The sequence below is a fragment of the Chiloscyllium punctatum genome, chromosome 7 (assembly GCF_047496795.1).
Source record: "Chiloscyllium punctatum isolate Juve2018m chromosome 7, sChiPun1.3, whole genome shotgun sequence".
Taxonomy (NCBI): domain Eukaryota; kingdom Metazoa; phylum Chordata; class Chondrichthyes; order Orectolobiformes; family Hemiscylliidae; genus Chiloscyllium; species Chiloscyllium punctatum.
Window position 1 is genome coordinate 68,318,271 of NC_092745.1, and position 20,830 is coordinate 68,339,100.

General features: G+C 36.6%; 2 protein-coding genes across 4 annotated transcripts in view; one reads left to right on the plus strand and one right to left on the minus strand.

The window, feature by feature from the left end:
* Positions 1–20,830, minus strand: part of cdc73 (cell division cycle 73, Paf1/RNA polymerase II complex component, homolog (S. cerevisiae)) — a 326,652-nt gene that overhangs the window by 194,605 nt on the left and 111,217 nt on the right. The window lies entirely within an intron of this gene.
* Positions 9,086–18,274, plus strand: LOC140479767 (beta-1,3-galactosyltransferase 2-like). 3 transcript variants are annotated; one of them, XM_072573902.1, is made up of 2 exons: positions 9,086–9,647; positions 15,511–18,274. In XM_072573902.1, the coding sequence occupies exon 2, from the start codon at positions 15,883–15,885 to the stop codon at positions 17,155–17,157; it is 1,275 nt and encodes a 424-aa protein (XP_072430003.1). In that variant the 5' UTR covers positions 9,086–9,647; positions 15,511–15,882; the 3' UTR covers positions 17,158–18,274. The 3 variants fall into 3 exon arrangements, with proteins under 3 accessions (XP_072430003.1, XP_072430005.1, XP_072430004.1); XM_072573904.1 differs by having other exon boundaries at positions 15,524–18,274; XM_072573903.1 differs by having other exon boundaries at positions 9,086–9,422.

Below are 20,830 nucleotides of genomic sequence, written 5' to 3' on the forward strand. Positions count from 1 at the left end.
TTAGAACAAACAAAGATGTTCGCAAGGGCAAGGAGAGGGGAGTCAATCGTAAAGCCATCTATTTGGGTGGAGATTTTGTCATTGAAATTGAACTCAACTGCACAAGTTGCAAAGTTTGAGAGTTCAAAGAAAACAGATTCAGACACAGATGGCATATCTAGATTTCCATGACATAGTGTCAATGGTTTCTTTGAGTTGAATATTGATAGATAAACTAGCAATGTTGAAAGTGCACAGGGACATGCAATTGCAAACATGAAGGAATCTCTAATTCAGACGGTTACAGGAAGAAGGCAGCCCTTTGGTCCAATGTCTCTGCACTGGTCAACAAAGAACTGACTACACTAATCCACTGCAGCTTTTGGACCATAACACTGCAGACTATGGTAACACAAAGTATTGAAATACTGCTTATACATTACAAGAGTTTCTGACTCAACCACCCATCAGGCACTCAGTTCCAGACTCTCACCACTCTCTATTGAAAAGAGAATTTCTCCTCAACACTCTTATTAGCTATCTACCTCTTAGCTTCAGACTATTCTTCCTGATTATTGACCCCTCTACTAATGGAAACAGTGTTGACATATCTACCCTAAATATGCTTTCTCAATCTTGTACACTGTTATCAGGTTCCCTCTCAACTTCAACGCCTCAAAGAGAACAACCACAACATATCCGATCTTTCCCCATAGGTCAGATACCTGGTGACCAGAATAACAAGCAGTACCCCAGGAGTAACCCACCAAGTGTTTTATACAGTTCCAACACAGCTAACTTACCCCTATATTCTAGTCTTCTATCATAAAGGCAAGTATCCTAAATGTTTTCTTAATCACAACTACCTGCTACCTTCAGGCATCTATCGAATTGCACACCAATTCCCTGTAACCTTCAGTACTTTCCAGGATCCTACAATGTTTCCTGCCTCATATTAGTCCTCCTAAGTGCACCATCTTGCACTTTACCAGTTGAATTCCATTTGCCGCAGCTCTGCCCATCTGAGCTGTCACTGGAGTATTTCTAGCCTAGTATTTCTGGGCAGATGAACTCTTATAATACCAGTTATTGCATTCACAATCAGGATCCAACAACAAAGTTGAGACCCTGAAACCAAACCAAGCAGACCTAACATACAAGTATTGTGGTAGACGTTTAGCTACAGATTTTTATCTACCATGCAAAGGGCTGGAACTTTATGTAATCTCAAGGCTAACCCCAACACACAGATATGTAAACCTGACAAAAGAACTGGAGTAATCATAATTTACAAACACAATACATCAATAAAATGCATGTGATGACTCCAAGTTTATATTTAGAGGACCTGCCACTTATGTGATCAAACAGCCACACTTGGGGGCAAATTACAGAGTAGCTTCTTAGACTAACACAAGAACATGCAAGAACTATAGGGCAATGTCCATGTGCTCATTTGACACTGAGTGGTATGCTCATAAACGAGCTAGCATCAGATGCAATTCTGTTATGAGACATCATTAATTAAATAATCCAGACTGTACTAAGAGCTATATTAGAAATTAACTTAAGACTATCAGTTTGGATCACTGTGGCCACAAGAACAGGTGAGAGGCTGGGAATCCTGCAGTGAATAACTTTCTCTGACTCACCAGAAGCAATCCACTGTATACAAGGTACAAGTCTGGAGTGTGATGGAATATGGCCCACTTGCCTGACTGAATGCAGCTCCATCACCATTCAAAAAGCTGATCAACACCCAAGACAAAATGGTCCTCTTAACTGGCAACTATCCATCACCTTCATCACACATTATTTTCACCAATGTCACACAACAAGAGCAGTACATACCATCTCCACGATGCATTGCAGTAACTCACCAAGGCTCTTCCACCAGCATCTTCCAAACCTGCAATCTCCACCATCTAAGCCGGACAAGGTTAGCATATGCATGGTAGTACCATCACCTGAAATTCCCCTCAGGTACATACCATCCTGACTTGGAATAATATAGCCATTCTTCCACTGTTGCTGGGTCCATCTCTTGGAACTCCCTTCCTACATCATTTTGAATGTCCCTATTCCCAAAGAAATGTAGTAGTTCAAAGAGGGGCTCACCAGCACCTTGTCCAGAGCAAGTGGGATAGGTAACAACTGCTTGCCTAACCAGGGAGATCTACATTCCATGAATAAAAAAGGAATTTCACAGTTCATGATCACATTCAAGCAATACTTCCACAAAGCATAAATGGATCAGCTCTAATACCAATGTTTAGCATCCAAATTGATTTTTAAACCAAAGTAACTGGACGGTGTCCTCACATCAAAGTTACTTTTGATGGCTGAGCACTTGGAGATAATCAGGCTTGTAAACTTGCGTTGTTTATCAATCCTTTAAGTGGAATTTACAAACAAAACAAATCCTGGGGATGCTGGAAATCAAACAAAAAGAGGAAATACTAGAAAAACTTAGCAGGTCTAGCAACATCTGTGGAGGAATAAATTTTGAGTTGATTTAATCTTCTTTCTTGACTGGGTTTTACTGCGTCAAAGAGTGTGGTGCTGGAAAAGCACAGTTGGTCAGGCAGCATCCAGGGAGCAGGAGAGTCAACGTTTCATCAGGAAGCTTATTCTCCTGCTCCTTGGATGCTGCCTGACCTGATGTGCTTTTCCAGCACCACTCTCTTCGACTCTGATTTCCAGCATCTGCAGTCCTCACTTTCTCCTAGGTTTTACTGGGTATCCGCTCCAAGGGCCTACCCACTACTGACAAAACAGCAGCGCTGATGGGAGGCAGAAGGGAGGCAAAATTTCCAGCATTTGTGTCATTAAACTAATCAACCATCAGAATAATCAGTGCAAGCAGCTGACAGTTCTGTATCTGAAACTGAGCTTAGCTTTTATGTACATGAAGGTGGATCTAACATCTACTTAACAGGATTGTTATCAAGGCAGCCTACAAGTAAGAAATAGGAAAGGGACTAAAGATGGCAGCCCTGGATTACAACAAACATGAAAAGGCATGCATGTACCCTGCTTGCTACAGCAATTCAACAAAAGTAGAACTGTGAGAGCTGAGGTAATACGTGTGGGGACGATGTAAAATTCCAGATATACTCGAGAAAATTCTCCTTCTCTAACTATTTTTTTCAAATTTATATTCATACATTGCTTACAATAAAATAAACATTCAGTGCAAAATTTTCTTACACAAGCGCATGGATATAGATTTTTAAAACTGTTGAAGCTTCCTGCCCATGACCCTTTCAGAGTCCTTTCCTTTTGTTTTCCTTTCCTACCGACCTTTTAACAGCACTACAGAAATGCCAGGAAATAACCATTTCCAACAAGAGAGAATCCAACCATAGTCCTTCAGTCAATTTCATGATTGATTTCCCAACTATCAATATCCTGGGGATTACCACTTTTAGAAACTGAACTCAGCCAACCATAAACAGGTATCCTTTACCCGAAAGCTGAAAAGCTCTGAATTCTGAAGTTTCTCGTGAAGGTTGTTTGGCGTGCAAACAGTTAAACCAACTCCACACCCACTTGACTCGCGTCACTCAGATGTGACATGCCGAGATGGCCCACCACAGGCAGGCATCATTTCTGAGTGCGTATCCGGTTAAGATTTTTTAATTTCACTATGAATCTGTCACATATTCCGAAATTTGAAAAATTTCAAATTCTGAAAACCAGCTGGCTCCGAGGGTTTCGGATAAAGGATTGCATACCTGTAAGTAGAGAGGCTGCAAGAGCCAGTTGACAGCTAGGAATCCTCATTACCCAGACCTGGTCAATCATTTACAAGTACAAGACAGCAGCGCAATGGAATACAAAATAAATGGAAAATGCTGGAGAAACTCAGCAGGTCTGACAGCATCTATTCAGAGAGAGTGAGAGTGAGAGAGAGAGAGAGAGATGGAGGGAGGGAGAGAGTGAGACATTTTGAGTCGGATTTTAGTTGTCTAAAAGCCTGTTTCGAAAAATGCTATATTTGTAAAGTGATTTCCATTTAATTATTTTCGGACAAAAATTGAACTATAAACACAGTATTGTTAATCTGTCGAATTTCAGAAATGATTCATCATCTGATAAAACATACTTAGTAAGTTCAATTAATATTTAGCATTTCTTTAAATTAAAGTTAAGAGGTAACAAATTACTGTTGACAATTTACTTTTATGCAGCTTTTTTAATGATGCATTTCATCCCAAGTACTGGAGAGAAATATTATTAAACAACATTTAGCTGAGTCAGTGTTCAGGAAGTGAACTAGAGCAAAGAGTCATACGGAGAGGCCAGCAAATGGAAGGATGGTGAATAAATAGAACTTGCTGCAACTTTGGCCATGGGCAGCCAAGCTTTGGTTACAATATTAAGCTATTAAACTATTTTATGCAGTCAATACCTTTGGCAAGAGCAATAGCAGCAACCTAGTGACTTAAATAGTTGCAACAAACCTACATCCAGTTGCAGCATTAACCATGCCACAAGATTTCTACTTTATTTCTACAAATTATTAGTCACTTTGAAAATTCAGCTCAAAGCAATTTGATGCACATATCCAGTCCTTAAAGCCAGAGTATTTTTATTTTTTCCAGTGGTAGTGTCTTTGAACAAGAGTTGGATTTCTATTGGTTGACTGTATGCTTCAAGCGAGTTTGATCAATAAATGAACTGAAAAGACTAATTTGGTCCTTTCTCTCGGCATCACTTACTTGTTCAGGATCCCTGTAGTGTCAGTAATACTGTGTAAACTTAATTGGAGCCGTTGAAAAGTAACAAGGTGAACTTGGAAAATAGTTTTTTTTCTCTTCTCTAAAATGACGGATTTTTCAGAGACTTTGTTTGAAGATATTCCCGTCGTTAAAGGACAATTATTTCTAGTTTTAATACAATGTCTTACATCAGCCATTATGGGACCCAATGTGCCTGCTTTGGTAGGGGTTCATTTTAATGCTTCCAATCATAACATACAGCTTCTTATCACCATTTATAAACTGATCACATCAAGTAAATACTGCTGATAGCTGTCATTTGAAGACCAAACTTTTGATTAGGTTAAGGGAAGCGTGGTTGATTCTTCAGTTTTGTTTTGAAATATTGGACATGGCATTGCAAAAGGATACTGGAATCCTGCAGCCCTTTCGTGCTGTGCTTACTCTAGATTATTTATTTAATATGGAAGAAAGCAAAACATTTCTCACATATATATTGTTGATAGAAAAGAAATAAAGGCTTAAAATAAACGTAAAGCAAATCTATATCTCTGGTTAAATAATGACTGATTTAGACTGAAATATTTCTAATTGCTGAATTTGAAGCTTTATTTCATTCAAAAAATAGCAATTGACAACAAAAGGATATGAAAGTGTGGTGGTTATACTCACATATTCAAAACAGGGATGGACAGAACTTTTAGATACTAAGGGAATCAAAAATTAACATGCATGGTGCAGATAGATATAGCTGAGTTAGAAAATCAGCCACAAAGACACAAATATTGAGTAGCTTTGACTGACAAAATGGCCTTCTCTTGTTTGTATTTCATGCTTTGTTATGTTCCTTGGGACTTATCAAGGCAGATGATCAAAAGATTGGTAAAGTAGTAAATTTTAAACAGTGCATGTGAAGAGAAAACAGATATATAGAGGCTAAAGATGCATGAATAATCATGAAGCAACTAAAATTGCAAATGTTTAAAAGCCCAGATTGAGGTAAGTGTAATTCTAGAGCACTAAGAAACCAGAAGCATTGAGAGGTCAAGGGGGTGAAATGAAGTAAGGGTTTGAATACAACTATAAAATCCATAAGCTACAACTATAAAAGCAAAGTACAAAAGCAAAATACTGCACTTGCCATAAAATTGAAACAAATGCTGGAAAACTCAATAGGTCTGGCAACGTTGGTGACAAGAGAAAGATTCAGCTTGATTACCTTCCTCGAGGTCATTTAACTAAAATGGCGACTGTATCTCTCTCTCTCTCTCCACAGATTGCCAAATCTGAATATTTTCTGGTTTTATTAAAAATCAATGTGCTGTTTAACTACAAAACAACACGTCAGTGAACACAAGGGTAATGGATGAGTCGGACACATTAAGACATCAGCAGAGTTTTGAGTGACCTCAAGTTCAGAGATTAAAACATTGTAGGCCAGCCAGAAGTGCACAGATATGTGATTGGAAGCTCAGCCTTAGGATCAAATATAACAACAGTAAGGTTGCTGACAATATGGTTCAAACTCAACTGAAAGTTGTTCAACAAATGTATTGAATAGAAATGTGGGTCTATGTAACACAGAGATCCCATATTTCATCTCCAAACTGTACCATGTTACTTAATCTTAAAGTATAGCAATAGCATAAAGTCTATAAGTCATCTTAGCACTCTGAGAATAGAAAAATCACCTTTGACTGTGTCTGACTGGAATAGAAAGAGCCTGGTCATTTGATAAGGGGTTAGTTGGCTGAGTTGGCCAGATGCATGGCTTGCGATGCAGATAGACATCGAAACTGCAGGTTTAATTCTCATATCAGCTGGCATTATCATGAAGGTTGCTTCTCCAATTTTCCATTCGTCTGAGGCATGGTGACCCTCAAGTTAAACTGTTAACCAGACAATAGCCTATATTCCTTTGGGACTATGATAACTAACTTTTCACCATCACCTGATGCATGAAAAATCAGTTTTGAAGCTCAAACACAAATACTGGCCAGTTTTGAGAAGATTTGTAGCTGGATCTAAGTTTGCTCGGTGAGCTGGAAGGTTTGTATTCAGACGTTCCATCACCATACTAAGTAACACATCAATGAGCCTCCAGTGAAGCACTGATATTATGACCCACTTTCTATTTGTGTGCTTGGTTTCCTTGGGTTTGTGATGTCATTTCCTGTGGTGATGTCATTTCCTATTATTTTCCTCAGAGGGTAGTAGGTGGGGTCCAAGTCGATGTGTTTGTTGATAGAGTTCCAGTTCACAAAAGAGGAGGAAACAACAACAAACTGGCATTCCTAGATGTCACAGTAGAGCGAACAGCCAATGGGGAATTTCAAACCAGTGTCAACAGGAAAACAACACATACAGACCAAATACTGAATTACAGAAGCAATCATTCCAACACCTACAAATGAAGCTACATTAGAACATTATTCCAATGAGCCATCGCACACTGCAGCATAGAGGAACTACGAAGAGCAGAGGAAAATCAACTATACGATATTTTCAAAAAGAACAGGTACCCAATGAATACAGTCTGCTAATTTTGCAGCAACAAACTAAACAAGCAGACAAAACACGTCCAGAAACCCTAGCCACTCTCCCCTACATCAAAGACATCTCAGAAATGACTGCCAGACTACTCAGACCTCTTGACATCATAATAACCCACAAACATGCGAAAACAGCAGCTCATAAACTTGAAAGACCCGATACAGACAACAAAATGAATGTCATTTACAAAATACCTTGCAAGAACTGTAACAAACACTACATTGGACAAACAGGCAGAAAACTAGCCACAAAAAGACATGACCCACTATCATTAGTATCCTTACATACATACAGATGAGGAAGGATACCACTTTGTTGGAACAACACATCTATCCCAGGACAAGCCAAACAGAGACATGCACAAGAATTTTAGAAGCATGGCATTCTAACCGGAACTCTATCAACAAACGCATCGACATGGACCCCATTTACCACCCTCTGAGAAAATGAACAGGAAATGAGCCTCCGGTGACCCAAGGAAACCTAAACACGTAAATAGAAAGCGGGTCATAACACCAATGCTTCACCAGAGGCTCACTGATGATGTTACCTAGTATGGTGATGGAATGTCAGAAAACTAACCTTCCAGCTCCGTGAGCAAACTCCATAAATACTGGCCAGATGCACAGTGAATGAACTACGTTGTGAATGATTTTAATGTTGCAAGCAATTAGAACTGGGTGATGAGGAAAAATATATAATTGAGCTCACTTGAAATTCAATTGAAAGGAAAACAATACATTAAAACACAACGTATCATGTAAAACTACTAGCATTGCCAACTTTAATTGTATTCCTTAATATTTCATTCACATGACCTTCCCGTTCCAATTGTTCCACCTCCACTTGTCATCCAAAAAGTCCATACTCTATGCAATCCTGTTACCCATTGGAGGATCTTGACTGTCAAAGTATTCTTACAATGAATAAATAGAATTGAAAGATTATTTTAAATGCCCTCACGAATTTCTCCTAAACTGTCTGGCAGTTAAAATTAGAATTCTGTGAACATGAGATTTCTGAAAACCTCTGTTTAAAATAAAATTTTGTCTATTTAATTTATAATATAGAAACTCTCAAATTTCAGTTCAGCTGTTTAATTAAGCCAATGAATGATGGTGATACATACTCAAATAAGAATATAGAAATGCCAGACTGGTTTGTGGAGTCTGACTTTAGAGAAGCGCCGACCCAAGTTATCTATTTACCTCTTGTAACAAGGTTACAGTGAACATTTCTACTTCAATTTCCATGTATGTTTTAATGAAGTTGGTTCCAATTCCCAAATGTTTCCATGGCTGATTTCCGTCCTGACTTTTCATCTAATTTGATTCAATATTAATGTGAAAACAATAAAAACAATTGACAGCTGCTTTTCAAAATGTTTTGAAATCTTTCATCTTTCAAGAGTTATTGAAAAAAGGTGGGGAAAAAAAGGTGAAAAAAACTGAACAAAATATCTCTGCATACAACTGTTCATTTTTATTTCCCAAATAAGCATTACTGTTCAATCATCAAATTTGGATTTTACTCAGTTAAAATACAGGTAAGAAAGATCTCTGCTTAAGTATGCAAAAGGAAAAGTAAATGTAAGCTTATCATTTTGCACTTCAAAAAAAAACTGGTTGAGACAGACAGTATGACAAATAAAATACTTGCTCCCCTGTTTTAAGCTTGCTTCCAGCATTTTGTGCTTAGGATTCCCAGTGAAGCAAAATCCATTGACAAAATCACGTATTCCTTCATCTAACACCAGGAGTCCTGCAGCAGAACAGTTACCCAAGACAGGAAGGACATTAATACAGTAATGATCACGTGGGATTCTCCTGTACACTGACGTTTCCTTTTGCTTTCAGAGGACAGAGTCAGTCAAAAGCATATCCTGTTCTTATTTTATTTAATGCAAAAGGAGTAAGCTTAACAGACCAAATCTGCGCAGCATCAACCCTGCTCACAGTCATGCCTTAGCTGCCTAGCAACCCAAAGGACTGGACGTAGCTTCCTTAATATGTCGTACACAACCGAAGAATCAGTCCATGCACATAGCAGCTGCCTTCTATTGCTGATGTCTATAAACACTGATCGACCAGAAAGACAGCTGGGGATTGCAGGACTGCATTATTTAACTAAAGAGCTGACAAACTGTTCTCCAATGTGGCTACTATGGTAAGCAACGGTCTTCAAAAGTGAAAAAAATTCTGTCTTTTTACTAAGGCAATTCTCTGTAACAGACAGGCAGATGGGCAGACAAAAGTAAAAATTAAGCGTAGGCTGAATTACTCCAGATATGCGCATGTTCAGCAGCAGCCTCTTGCTGGTATGATGGCTAGCCAAAAACATGTTTTCTGCCGGCGTTTGCATCTCTATCCATAAGGGGCCCGACGAAGGAAGGTATGTTAAAGCTTACTTGTACTATTCTTATGCTTTAGAGTTGCCTTGAGAACAACAGACCCATTGTTCTTCTACAGGAGTACCTGAATTTCAGCATGAAGCAAACTGAAACAGATTAAATTCACTGTTTATTATAGACTACAGTATAAAGAAAATGGATGACAACAGCTTCAAAAGCAAGACTTTTTTTTATTTAAAATGTTGCTCGAGAATAATCTTAGTTGTCTGTTTAAGAGCAATTTCTGGTACACAAGCAGCTTGAAAGCTCAGTTAAATAGCTTTACTCTGTGGCACATGCTGTGAGCACTGAGCCATCAAAACAAAAAGACGAAACAAAGCTAAGTCAAATTATATCTGTTAAGCAGAAAATAATGCTGGTTTACCATTTTATTGTTTCAACTGTATAACTGTAAGTGTTTTATTCAAGACCAATGCATTATTATTAATTATGATATTTAAAAGGGCAGACTGTTTTATGCTGTCAAATCTAACAACAATTGGCAAACATCAAAGCCAATAATTATTTGTTTACAATATATTCTAAATAGCAGAAAAACTGAAGTCTAAATCCTTATATATCCCTGCATCATCTGACAGTAGAGTTGGACACATCTATTTTGGACTTAGATAGATAGTTTATACTTCTGAATTTATATACTTTTGACATCAAGAAAACAAAGAAACAACAAATGTTATTCGCCATTCCATTTTAAAAATGTCAGACTTGCAAACGGTTGAATCTTATTTGAGAGATGTTGTACTGCAGTCAGTGCTTGGCTCAGACATCAATCAGCCGACTGCAATGAATCATTAAACGGTTTTAAATATAAAAGCAGTTGCTGTGCCGCCAGCGTTACTTTTTAATAACATCATGATACAACTGAACATGCCTCTAAGTAAAAGCGTAATGATATTTAACAACTAACTCTAGAGTTTTACTGACTTTATGTGGATTCATGACTGCCCATAATTGGAAAGAGTTGAATTAAGATAAAACCACACAATCATTTTACACTAACATGTTAGGATTGATGAAATGTTTTAAAATATCAATTATAACTTTGTAGGTGTTTTCTGAAACATTGTAAATAAATGTTAACAGTATAGTTAGTGAAATCAAGCTCATGTCTGCTCAGCACTACCACCTAGTGACAGGCAGTGCAATACGTCGTCAGTATACAAAAGTACTATGTAGTAACTGATTGACCTACAATAAAACCAGTCTAATTATTTGAATCCAAAGTATTTCAGAAAGACACAATAGCTTATTATGTTGTTTCACTGCCTGAACTATACATAGTGAAAAATAAGCTGTCCACTTACAATAATGAAAGTCTGCATATCATTTAACTGAGGATTATAATCAACGTATATTAACCAGGGATCTCAAATTATTGGTAAAAGAACATGCAAAATGTTAAATTAAATGTCAGCATATAGATATCATTCTCTTGGGAAAATATGCAATCTTCTGTGTATTTAAGATGACAATAATCACAAATCCAACCAAATTGCTGTGATGACATTCCACTCCAATTGATGCAACTGATTACACAGACTTGAAAAATAAGGCTACTGAAATACAAAACTTTTTGAACTGTTAAAGCTTAGACTTTAATTAAAGTAATTCTAAATTCTACCCCCAGCCATTCAAGTTCCAATTTATATTAGAATTTAACATTCAAAAGAAACAATATAAATAAACAGTACCCCTGCTGCAGAATGGAGATTTTCTCTCAAATATGAGAGTTCAACAACGTATTTGTTTTGTCCTCTCTGTCCTGTTCACAGAATCAGAATATGCTTCCTTTAACCTTATGAGAACTCTAAATGCATTTCAATGTTAGAAAATAAAGCTTTTAAAATCCAAAATAATTTCCTTCACCTAGTCATAGGCTTTACGCTTCATTTCATTAACAGTTATACACATTTCAAGTTGTACCAGTCATTTTACCAATAATTTAATTGCATTCCTGTACTTAAAATGTTTACATCATCTATCATTATACAGTAAAATGTACAAGAAAAATATAAAGAACGGTCAAAAGTAAGATAACAAATTGTCAATTAATTTTACTGAAATTTTAAGAGCTGGTGTAAGTTATCATGAAAGTAAAATTTTGTAAGCTGAAGTTCTGCAAAAGTGAAAATATAAAATTTAGAGAGATCATCTTGCAGAGAAACTTCATTTTTTTTCTACAGTACTATCAACTGACACATCCTCAATCACATTTATTGCAGTACATGTCCAGTAGCGAACTACTCAATAAAAATGTTCTTGTCTCACTATCTTCTTGCCAATCAACATACTGTGTATAATTTTTCTTTGCTGCAAGTACATTTTTCTCTTCCTCTCCTGCCTCTCACATTTTGCAATTGTTTTCTTCCCAATTAGCTGTTCGCACTTTTATTATTAAGATTGCAATAAACAGAATATTAAACATTTAGGAAAATATATAATACATAGATATCTCCCACAGTCTAATCAAATATTTTGTCAAACACACCAGCACACTCTTGGTCAATGGCATCCAAACCGTTGATTACGTTCATATTGTGTAGTGCAATTCCAGGTAAACCACTAAATGCCTAATGGCAAATGTTACAACTGCTCGATAATTCACTAACAACTGCTGCATTAAAGTCAAAGGAGGCCAAGGCTACTTCCAATAAATAGTTTATCTCGGCATTTAACTCATTCAAATTAGAAAGTGTTATTTCATCAACACACTTACCGGTGCCAGAGGTTGTCAACAGAATTAAAGGGATCTTACTCACCCAAGTGATTTTCTCTGATAAACAATGTTGACCTTTTAGTTGATAACACAATCTTAACACCATTTCTAGTAGATCATAGGTATTTTAGTTAACTGAAAAGTCAAGCAGTACTGACACAATACATTAACACCTACTTTTTTTGCAGATTCAGTGCTTGTCAACATAATCTTTTAAAATTACATGAAAATGGTTGCTAACTCTTTCTCACTTACAGCTCCGCCCTCCCCCCACAAACACACACAGGTCATTATATATTGGTTTCTACCAAATCAGTAAGAAATCAATTAAGTTGTTTCAGCATTTTAAACATTCGTTCTCAAACCCTGAGCCACATATTTCTTGCATGGGTGTCCACACTGGATGGCATGTTTGAAGTACCAATTTATTTTTTCTCCCTGTGCATCTGTGACTATAGAGGGATGAATACACAGGATTGGCCTAACACTCTAGGCAACTTGTATTATCCCAAAGGAAAAAGCACAAAACAGCAAAGTTATTTAAAACAATCTAAAATACTGCTGCCAAAGAGTAGAGATTTCCAACTGGTCAACAGATGCTGCGGTGGTGAGAGACCATTGTCTATGTACAGAAAAAAACGGAATGCTTTACCTGCCTCACTAATCTACAGATGAGGGAGCTATGAAGTTCAAGTCGAAGTAAAAATCCATATCCAAGCACTCATGGCACTGGCATGCTGCAATGTATGCCAAATCCATATTTACTGTTAAAAAGGTCAAGTCAATCCTTCAAGTATTTCCCAATATGACACTTTGCACCTCAAGAGATTCTGAATACAGCACTTTCCTGCCATTTTACTTAATGCTATATTCATTCACAGCAATGGCCTACACGAAGGCAACATAACAGGAAGAATCCATTAAGTTGGCATTTCTTTAATTATGTCACTGTATTTGAAATAACGGGAGATTAAAGACTTTAGTCTACGCAGCCTTTTCTTTTGCAAATACATACAGACGAACCTCGATTATCCGAATATCGGATTATCCAGCAAGATCATCACGTCCCGTTACTTGGCTGAACTATATTATTCGGAATTCGATTATCCAGAATTCAATTAACCAGATGAAATACTCCCTGCCCTTGTCCTTCGGATAATTGAGGTTTCTCTGTATTTCAGTATGCCCAAATTACCTCAAATTTTGGTTTAGAACTGGAATTGCACTGCAGCCATTCAGACTTCAACTAGCTACTTTTAAAAGGCATGTTTCTTTCATTATTTAACTGCCATTTATTCATTTGTAAGACATTGTTTTCTTTTCACTATATTCCTATAACCATACATACGTTCCTTTCATATTCAACTAAATTCTACAGCCTATGTTGGAATCCTTTTTCAGCCAAAATATAAAATAATATTTACTAACAATTAGATACTTATTTTTCTCTCATAGCCAACTTCCATAAACAATATTAGAATTTAATACTTCCAAAAATTGTGTATAAATTGACTTTAAGCACTAAAATCCATTTTCACTGGAGATTAGTTAGTTTTAAAATAAATCTTGAGCACTCAACTACTCTCCATTTCACTATCAAGAACCCATTAATTAGCAAAAATTAACTGATTATCTGAGAGATATTTTCAATTAAACATGCACTGTTCACGTACATAACATTAATGTTTCCTAACAATAGTCAAAACCCTGCCTATTACCTCATACAGGGCATTAAAAAAATCTTACACTCAGATGCTGTGTGTCAATCTAGCTTTAAATGTATCACCTGTATTCACGAGCAAGTGTATCATTGCAAAGATTCAATTCACTTGCTCTTAAAATCTTTATGAATAACATCTTTTACTGAAGTCTCACAACAACAACACCTGGTCAATGGAAAATTATCTGGAGACAAAGAGAGAGGAGGAAAGAAGAGGAGAGATAGAAGGGAAATAATTAATTCTTGCTTGTCCTAATTATATAAAGCTGTGTGCACTGAAATGATGAACAAGACTGTCTTGAGTAATAAGACAAGGGAATATGTTTAAAATGTATTGTGTCAACACATTCATAACATATATGGAAACTGAACTGCTAAACTGCACAAACGAGGGTCAAGAAAGTACTTCACAAATAATTAACACTTTAGTGAATAAACCTATTTTAAAAAATGTTCAATAATATTGCTGTTTCACAGGTGAAATTGTTTGTCAGTCTGTTCAATGTCATCAAATGGACCGCACTGTAATAGAGATGCAAACCGCTATCAGCTATCAATAGATAGATAAATTCTAGAAATATTAGACAAATACTATGTGCTCTTGTCAGCACAACGAAATGCTTCATATATATGTGCATGAAATGAGGACTGCCCATGTTTCATTTTATCATTAACAGTATTGAAGCTAGTTTTGTTACAGATTATAAGAGCAGCAAATCTTTAAAACTAGTATAAACACCAATCTAAAACTTAATACAATAAAACTACTTTTTTCAACTTCAAACTTCTAATTACATGGTTAAAGGAAATGAAATATTCTACAATGAAGTATGACAACTGACAGCTGCTTCGTTGTCCCGTATTTTAAATATAGTGCACAGTGACAGAAGCAGTGCACTAAGAAAATTATTTTGCAAGTTAACCTTCATTCTGTCATATTGAACACTTATATATGAGTACAAAAAATTCTGACCAAATGCTAATTTTGAAGTAGAAATGAGGTGGTATTTTAATGTGTATGCATTTAAAAAGATCACAAGAATCAACCAGAACACAGAAAGGAAACAGATTTGGGTTCTGATAAACCTTTAAACTGGAATGGTACTGCGACAATGCAGTATTTCACTAATCCACAACAGTATATGAAATGCTCTCCAGGGCAAAATGTACCATTATTAATTTACAACACATGAAATTGAAACTCTTAAACCCTTAAGAACTTAGGTGTGTGTAACAAAGTGTATTAAATGTTGTGATTCAAGAGCCCAAAACAAAGGATAAACTTTAATGTTTAAAATATATGTAAACACCATGAACAATTCCTGTGGTGTCAATAATCTGAATTGAATAAAATATGGATACATTTGAGTGATTGAATGTAATGTATAATGACTGAAATATATTGCAGTTTCCTTCTGCAGAATATCAAGAACAAAGACTTCAGAAGCTTGTGTATTAAAGGCTATCAAGATTTATTTTAATAAACATGCTGCTTCAATGGAACTTCTAAAATCAACAAATACCCACATGTAAAAATGGATTACTTACTTACTGATTGCACTTGGATGAGGTGATAAAAGGATTAAAAAAAGGTCTGCAATAGCCAAATACTAACCTGCCTCTTTAACCTGCTGAAGAAACACATATAAATATATATTTTAAAAGGTCAAGCTCCACAGAGCTTTTTAATAAGGGACACAGTCCTAGAGGAAGCTGTAAAACATAGCCAATGTGAGCACAAAAGAAAACGTTTAGGCACTGCAATTAGCCCTGCTGCAACATGCTTCAGTTGAGAAGACGGTACTGCTGCCTAATGAAGATGACCTGGAATGTTAAACGGTCACTATTTCGTACTCATATTATTGCACTGATTTGCCTTGTATTTTTATTTGCAATGTTTCTGTTCATTAATCAGCACGATTGGGTAACTAGCAAAACTTGGTCAAAGGAAACTGGTTATTCTGTTCCTCATACAATGAGGGGATTCAGGTCACCAAAAAGTACTACTAACCAGAGCACAATGAAAAACATTTGGAAAGAGGCTGCGCAAACATACAAGATTCATACTGTGAATCCTAGCACTGCACTTTCTCCTCCAGATGTAACTGGATTAGGGGACGTACTGAATGCAAATGGAACCATGCACAGTGAAAAGAAGACAGGATATATACCCCATTACCAGTATAATTACATCATTAATGAACCAAACAAATGTGAAAAACAAAGCCCATTCTTAATTGTGTTGATTGCAGCTGAACCTGGCCAAACTGAAGCTCGACATGCTATTCGGCAAACTTGGGGAAATGAAAGCATTGCCCCTGGATTACGCATGGTACATCTTTTTTTACTAGGTTCTAAAATGTCTGGTGGGAACTTTCAGCAGACTTTATTGGAAGAAAGCAGACAGTATCATGATATTATTCAACAAGACTTTCTAGATACATATTATAATCTCACTATTAAAACTCTGATGGGAATGAACTGGGTTGCAACATACTGCCCACATGCCTGGTATGTTATGAAGACTGACAGCGATATGTTTGTGAATACAGAGTATTTAATAAACAAACTCTTAAAGCCTGCACATCCTCCACGTCACAACTATTTCACTGGATATCTAATGCGTGGATATTCACCTAATCGCAACAAGGATAGCAAATGGTACATGCCTCCAGAGCTCTACCCAAGCGAGCGATATCCAGTCTTCTGTTCAGGCACTGGTTATGTTTTTTCCGGGGACTTAGCTGAAAAGATTTTTAAAGTCTCTTTGAGTATTCGGCGTTTGCATTTAGAGGATGTCTATGTTGGAATCTGTCTTGCAAAACTGAGAATTGACCCAGTGCCACCACCCAATGAGTTTCTCTTCAATCACTGGAGAGTTTCTTACTCTAGCTGTAAATATAGCCATCTAATTACCTCTCATCAGTTTGAGCCCAGTGAATTAATCAAATATTGGAACCACTTGCAGCAAAACAAGCACAATGCGTGTGCCAGCATGGCAAAAGAGAAAGGCTACAGAGGACATGGCAAGTACCGTACAAAGAAAATGCACTGATGACAATTCTGAAACCAAGATACACAACCTTAACTCTATTGTAAATTAATGACCCAAGCATGTATAAAGATTATCTACAAACCCAATGCAACATTCCAACGCTTACAAAATCATTATCAGGATTTGCAATTTTCAATCGCTCCTTTAAAAGTGAACCTCTCAGAAAAAGTTGCAAGATTACTATGGGCAGTAGATGTTGTGAAGTTAATCTGCTTTTGGAGTCCTTAGTTGATTGAATGTCTATGTATACCAAACTTCAAATTTATTTTAGGCAATTCAAAGCAATGAACCTCAGTGAACTATTCTTACTGTTTAACTGTGGCAACAGTAGTTAATCTCAAAATAGAATGTGGTTCCAAATTTTGTTGTTAGCTGTACAAGTTAATCTATGTCAAGTTTTATTGAACCTTGTTGATAGGAGCTTTTTAAGGAATATCATTTGAGAACAATAAAATAGAATGATTTTACAAAGCTATATCGTTCAGAACATACACTAAAAAAGTTCAAAGATACAGCGCCTTCCACTAAAGAGTCACACAAAATAATTAGTACGCCAACTTATTTCGAGGGAAGCATGTCTTACTTTCCTAGATTATTAACTTGAATTGAATGTTCCTCCACATTCATATTAATGACCATGGACTTTATTTCATTATATTTATGACTGTCCTTTGTGATACACTTTGTTTGTGGGAAGAAATGGAAAATTCCAAATTTAAAAATATCTTCATTCAATTGAAACATTTAAGTTTCTTCAACTTTTTATCTGCATTATCCCTCCCCTCTCCAGTTAGGCTGGGATTTTGTAACAATGTCAATAAAGCATTATTCCTGAAAATTGTTAAATAACTTGTAATTCAGCAAATGAAAAAAAGTAGAGTCAAAAAATCTATTTTTCCTTTCAATGTTCCTATCATGATGGCAACCATGCTACTTTGTTTCTTTTTTTTGTATTGAAAACTCTGTTGTGCAATATTGCTTTCTTCTGTAAATTTATCATGATCAATGAACAGCTCCAAAAAAATAGAAAAGATAAATTTAAAGCTTGGAAACCCATTAGTAAATTACTACTGAAAACTTGTGTTTGATGACAGAATTAAAGTAATGCTGAATGCAATTGAATTGTTTTGTGTTATAAACTGAAAAGCATCATACACATCTGTGCATAACCAAGAAAAGGTGTTGTGTGGCTGATGGGTTTTCATATTCATTTAATATATTCAACACTTATTCGTCAAGAAGAATCAAGTGAAGACATTCTATGGTAATGTTACCAATTTGTTTTATTGACTTTTGGAATGTTTTAATATTTATTTCTATTACTTGAATTAGGATTTTAAAAATATCCTAAATGTAAAGCACCTTTAAATAAATCCAACACAAGCAGTGGTATGCACACTTGAAGCGCCTTGCAAATTCTTTATTAAAAGTGCTATATCAATGCAAGTCCTCATTCTGCTTAACTACAGAATTGTTAGAGGGAAAATGCAAATTAGAACAGATGGAAGACAAAAATAACTAATCATCTGATTTTGTAAACTAACCTAGACCACAATTAAGCTGAAGAAAGAAAACCTTATTAAGAAAACCATCAAGACAGGTTTGTTTCATCTATAGCTTTCTTTCTGGTGGCTAAACAAATGTCATGGCACTAAGTTATATCAACTGTGAACTCCTAGCCTGTGCTGAAATATAAATTTCAGTGCTGAGCAAAAATAATAGGTGATTTCAATTTTTCCAATATTAGGTACAAAGTAAGAAAGATTTAGAGAAGGCAGAATTTTTGAAATGTGCACAGATGCATTTTTAAGCACACAAAGTCTTACAAGAAAGGATGAAGCTGGATCTAAGTTTTGGGAAGAAAGTTGGGTGAATGGTAGAAGTATCAGTGGGGAGAGTTTTCATCATCTGAACAATAAAAAAGATTTAAGGTATTTACTCATTAAGGCACTCAAGGGACTTTAGGAGAATGACAGGAGTCCTGATTGAAACATTCAAGATTCTCAGGGGGCTTAGCAGGATAGAGATGGAGACGTTGTTGCCCCTTGTGACAAGACACTCAGACCAAAGGGCATAATTTCAGAGTAAGGAGTCGCCCAGTTAGGACATAAGAAGAATTTTTCTTTCTCAGAGGGTGGTGAACTTGTGGAATTCTTTTACTGCAGAAGGTTGTTGAGGGTGGATATATTCAAGGTTGAAATAATCAGATTTTTTAAATCAATAAGGAAATGAAGAATTATGGTTAAAAAGGTAGGAAAATGGAATTGATGATTGTCAGAATGGTGGAGTCGATGGAACAAATAGCCTGTTTCTGCTCTTATGTCTAATAATTATGGGGAAAATAAAGTTGAACCAGAAATAAATGTTTTCAATTTAGCAGTGGGTGGGGGGGAGGAGGAGGGGGAGCAGGGGGTTAACTCTGATGAGACAGGATTTGGTTATTGTGGACTGTGGGCACTTGCTACATCAGAGCACTGGGAGGAAATGATGAGTATATAAAGCTCAAATTCCCTACAAAAGGTGAGGGATTGGGAAGAGAAGACAAACAAGCCGGGGCACCCTGAATGTTGAAGAATGTACAGCATTAGATAAGACAAAAAAAAGGAAACTTATGGTGGATAGAGGATTAAAAACAGTAGCAGCACTAGCAGAAGATAGGAAGTGCAGAGGGTTACGTAAAAAATAGAAATGAGGGAAGTGAAGAGGGGGCATGAAGAAATACTAGCAAGTAAAATTAAGAATAACTCAATGGCATTTTATAAGTGCATTAAAGGCAAGACAATAATCAGGGAAAGAGCAGGCTCATTAGGGACCAAAGTGGGAATCTATCAAGAATAACAATGTAGGCATAGATATTGAGGGTGACTGTGATAAACTTAAATCAATTAGTATTGAAGAGAAGTAGGTTTTACTGGCTTTAAAATTAGATATATCCAAGGCTGTTGTGGGAGTCAAAGGGCCTTGACATTAATTTACAAATCCCCTCAATACACGAAAGGTGCCAGAGAATGTGAGAAAACAGATAATGTTGTACTATTATTCAAACATGTTGGTAGTGATAAAACTGGAAACAATAGACAAGTGGACATGGCTTGGAGAGGGTGGACGCTAGGAAATTGTTTCCGTTAGGCGAAGAGACTAGGACATGTGGACACAGCCTTAGAATTAGAGGGGGTAAATTCAGAACAGAAATGCGGAGACATTTCTTCAGCCAGAGAGTGGTGGGCCTGTGGAATTCATTGCCGCAGAGTTCAGTGGAGGCTGGGACGCTAAATGTCTTCAAGGCAGAAATTGATAAAATCTTGATGTCACAAGGAATTAAGGGCTACAGGGAGAATGCTGGTAAAGAGGAGTTGAAATGCCCATCAGCCATGACTGAATGGCGGAGTAGACTCGATGGGCCGAATGGCCTTACTTCCGCTCCTATGTCTTATGGTCTTATGGTCTTAAGTGAGTCTATCAGTGGTGGGGAAGCTTTTGGGATTAAGTTCAGAGACCAAATTTATCTCCACTTCGAGAAGCACAGATTAGATCAAAAAGAGTCAGCATGGCTTTGTCAAGGAATAGGACCATAAGATCAAAAGACATAGGAACAGAATTAGGGCATTTGGTACATTGAGTCTGCTCCACCATTCAATCATGGTTGATATACTTCTCAACCACATTCTCTGCC

Excerpts from the sequence above, each read along its gene's own strand:
- LOC140479767 (XM_072573902.1), top strand. The coding sequence starts at position 15,883 with ATGCTTCAGTTGAGAAGACGGTACTGCTGCCTAATGAAGATGACCTGG.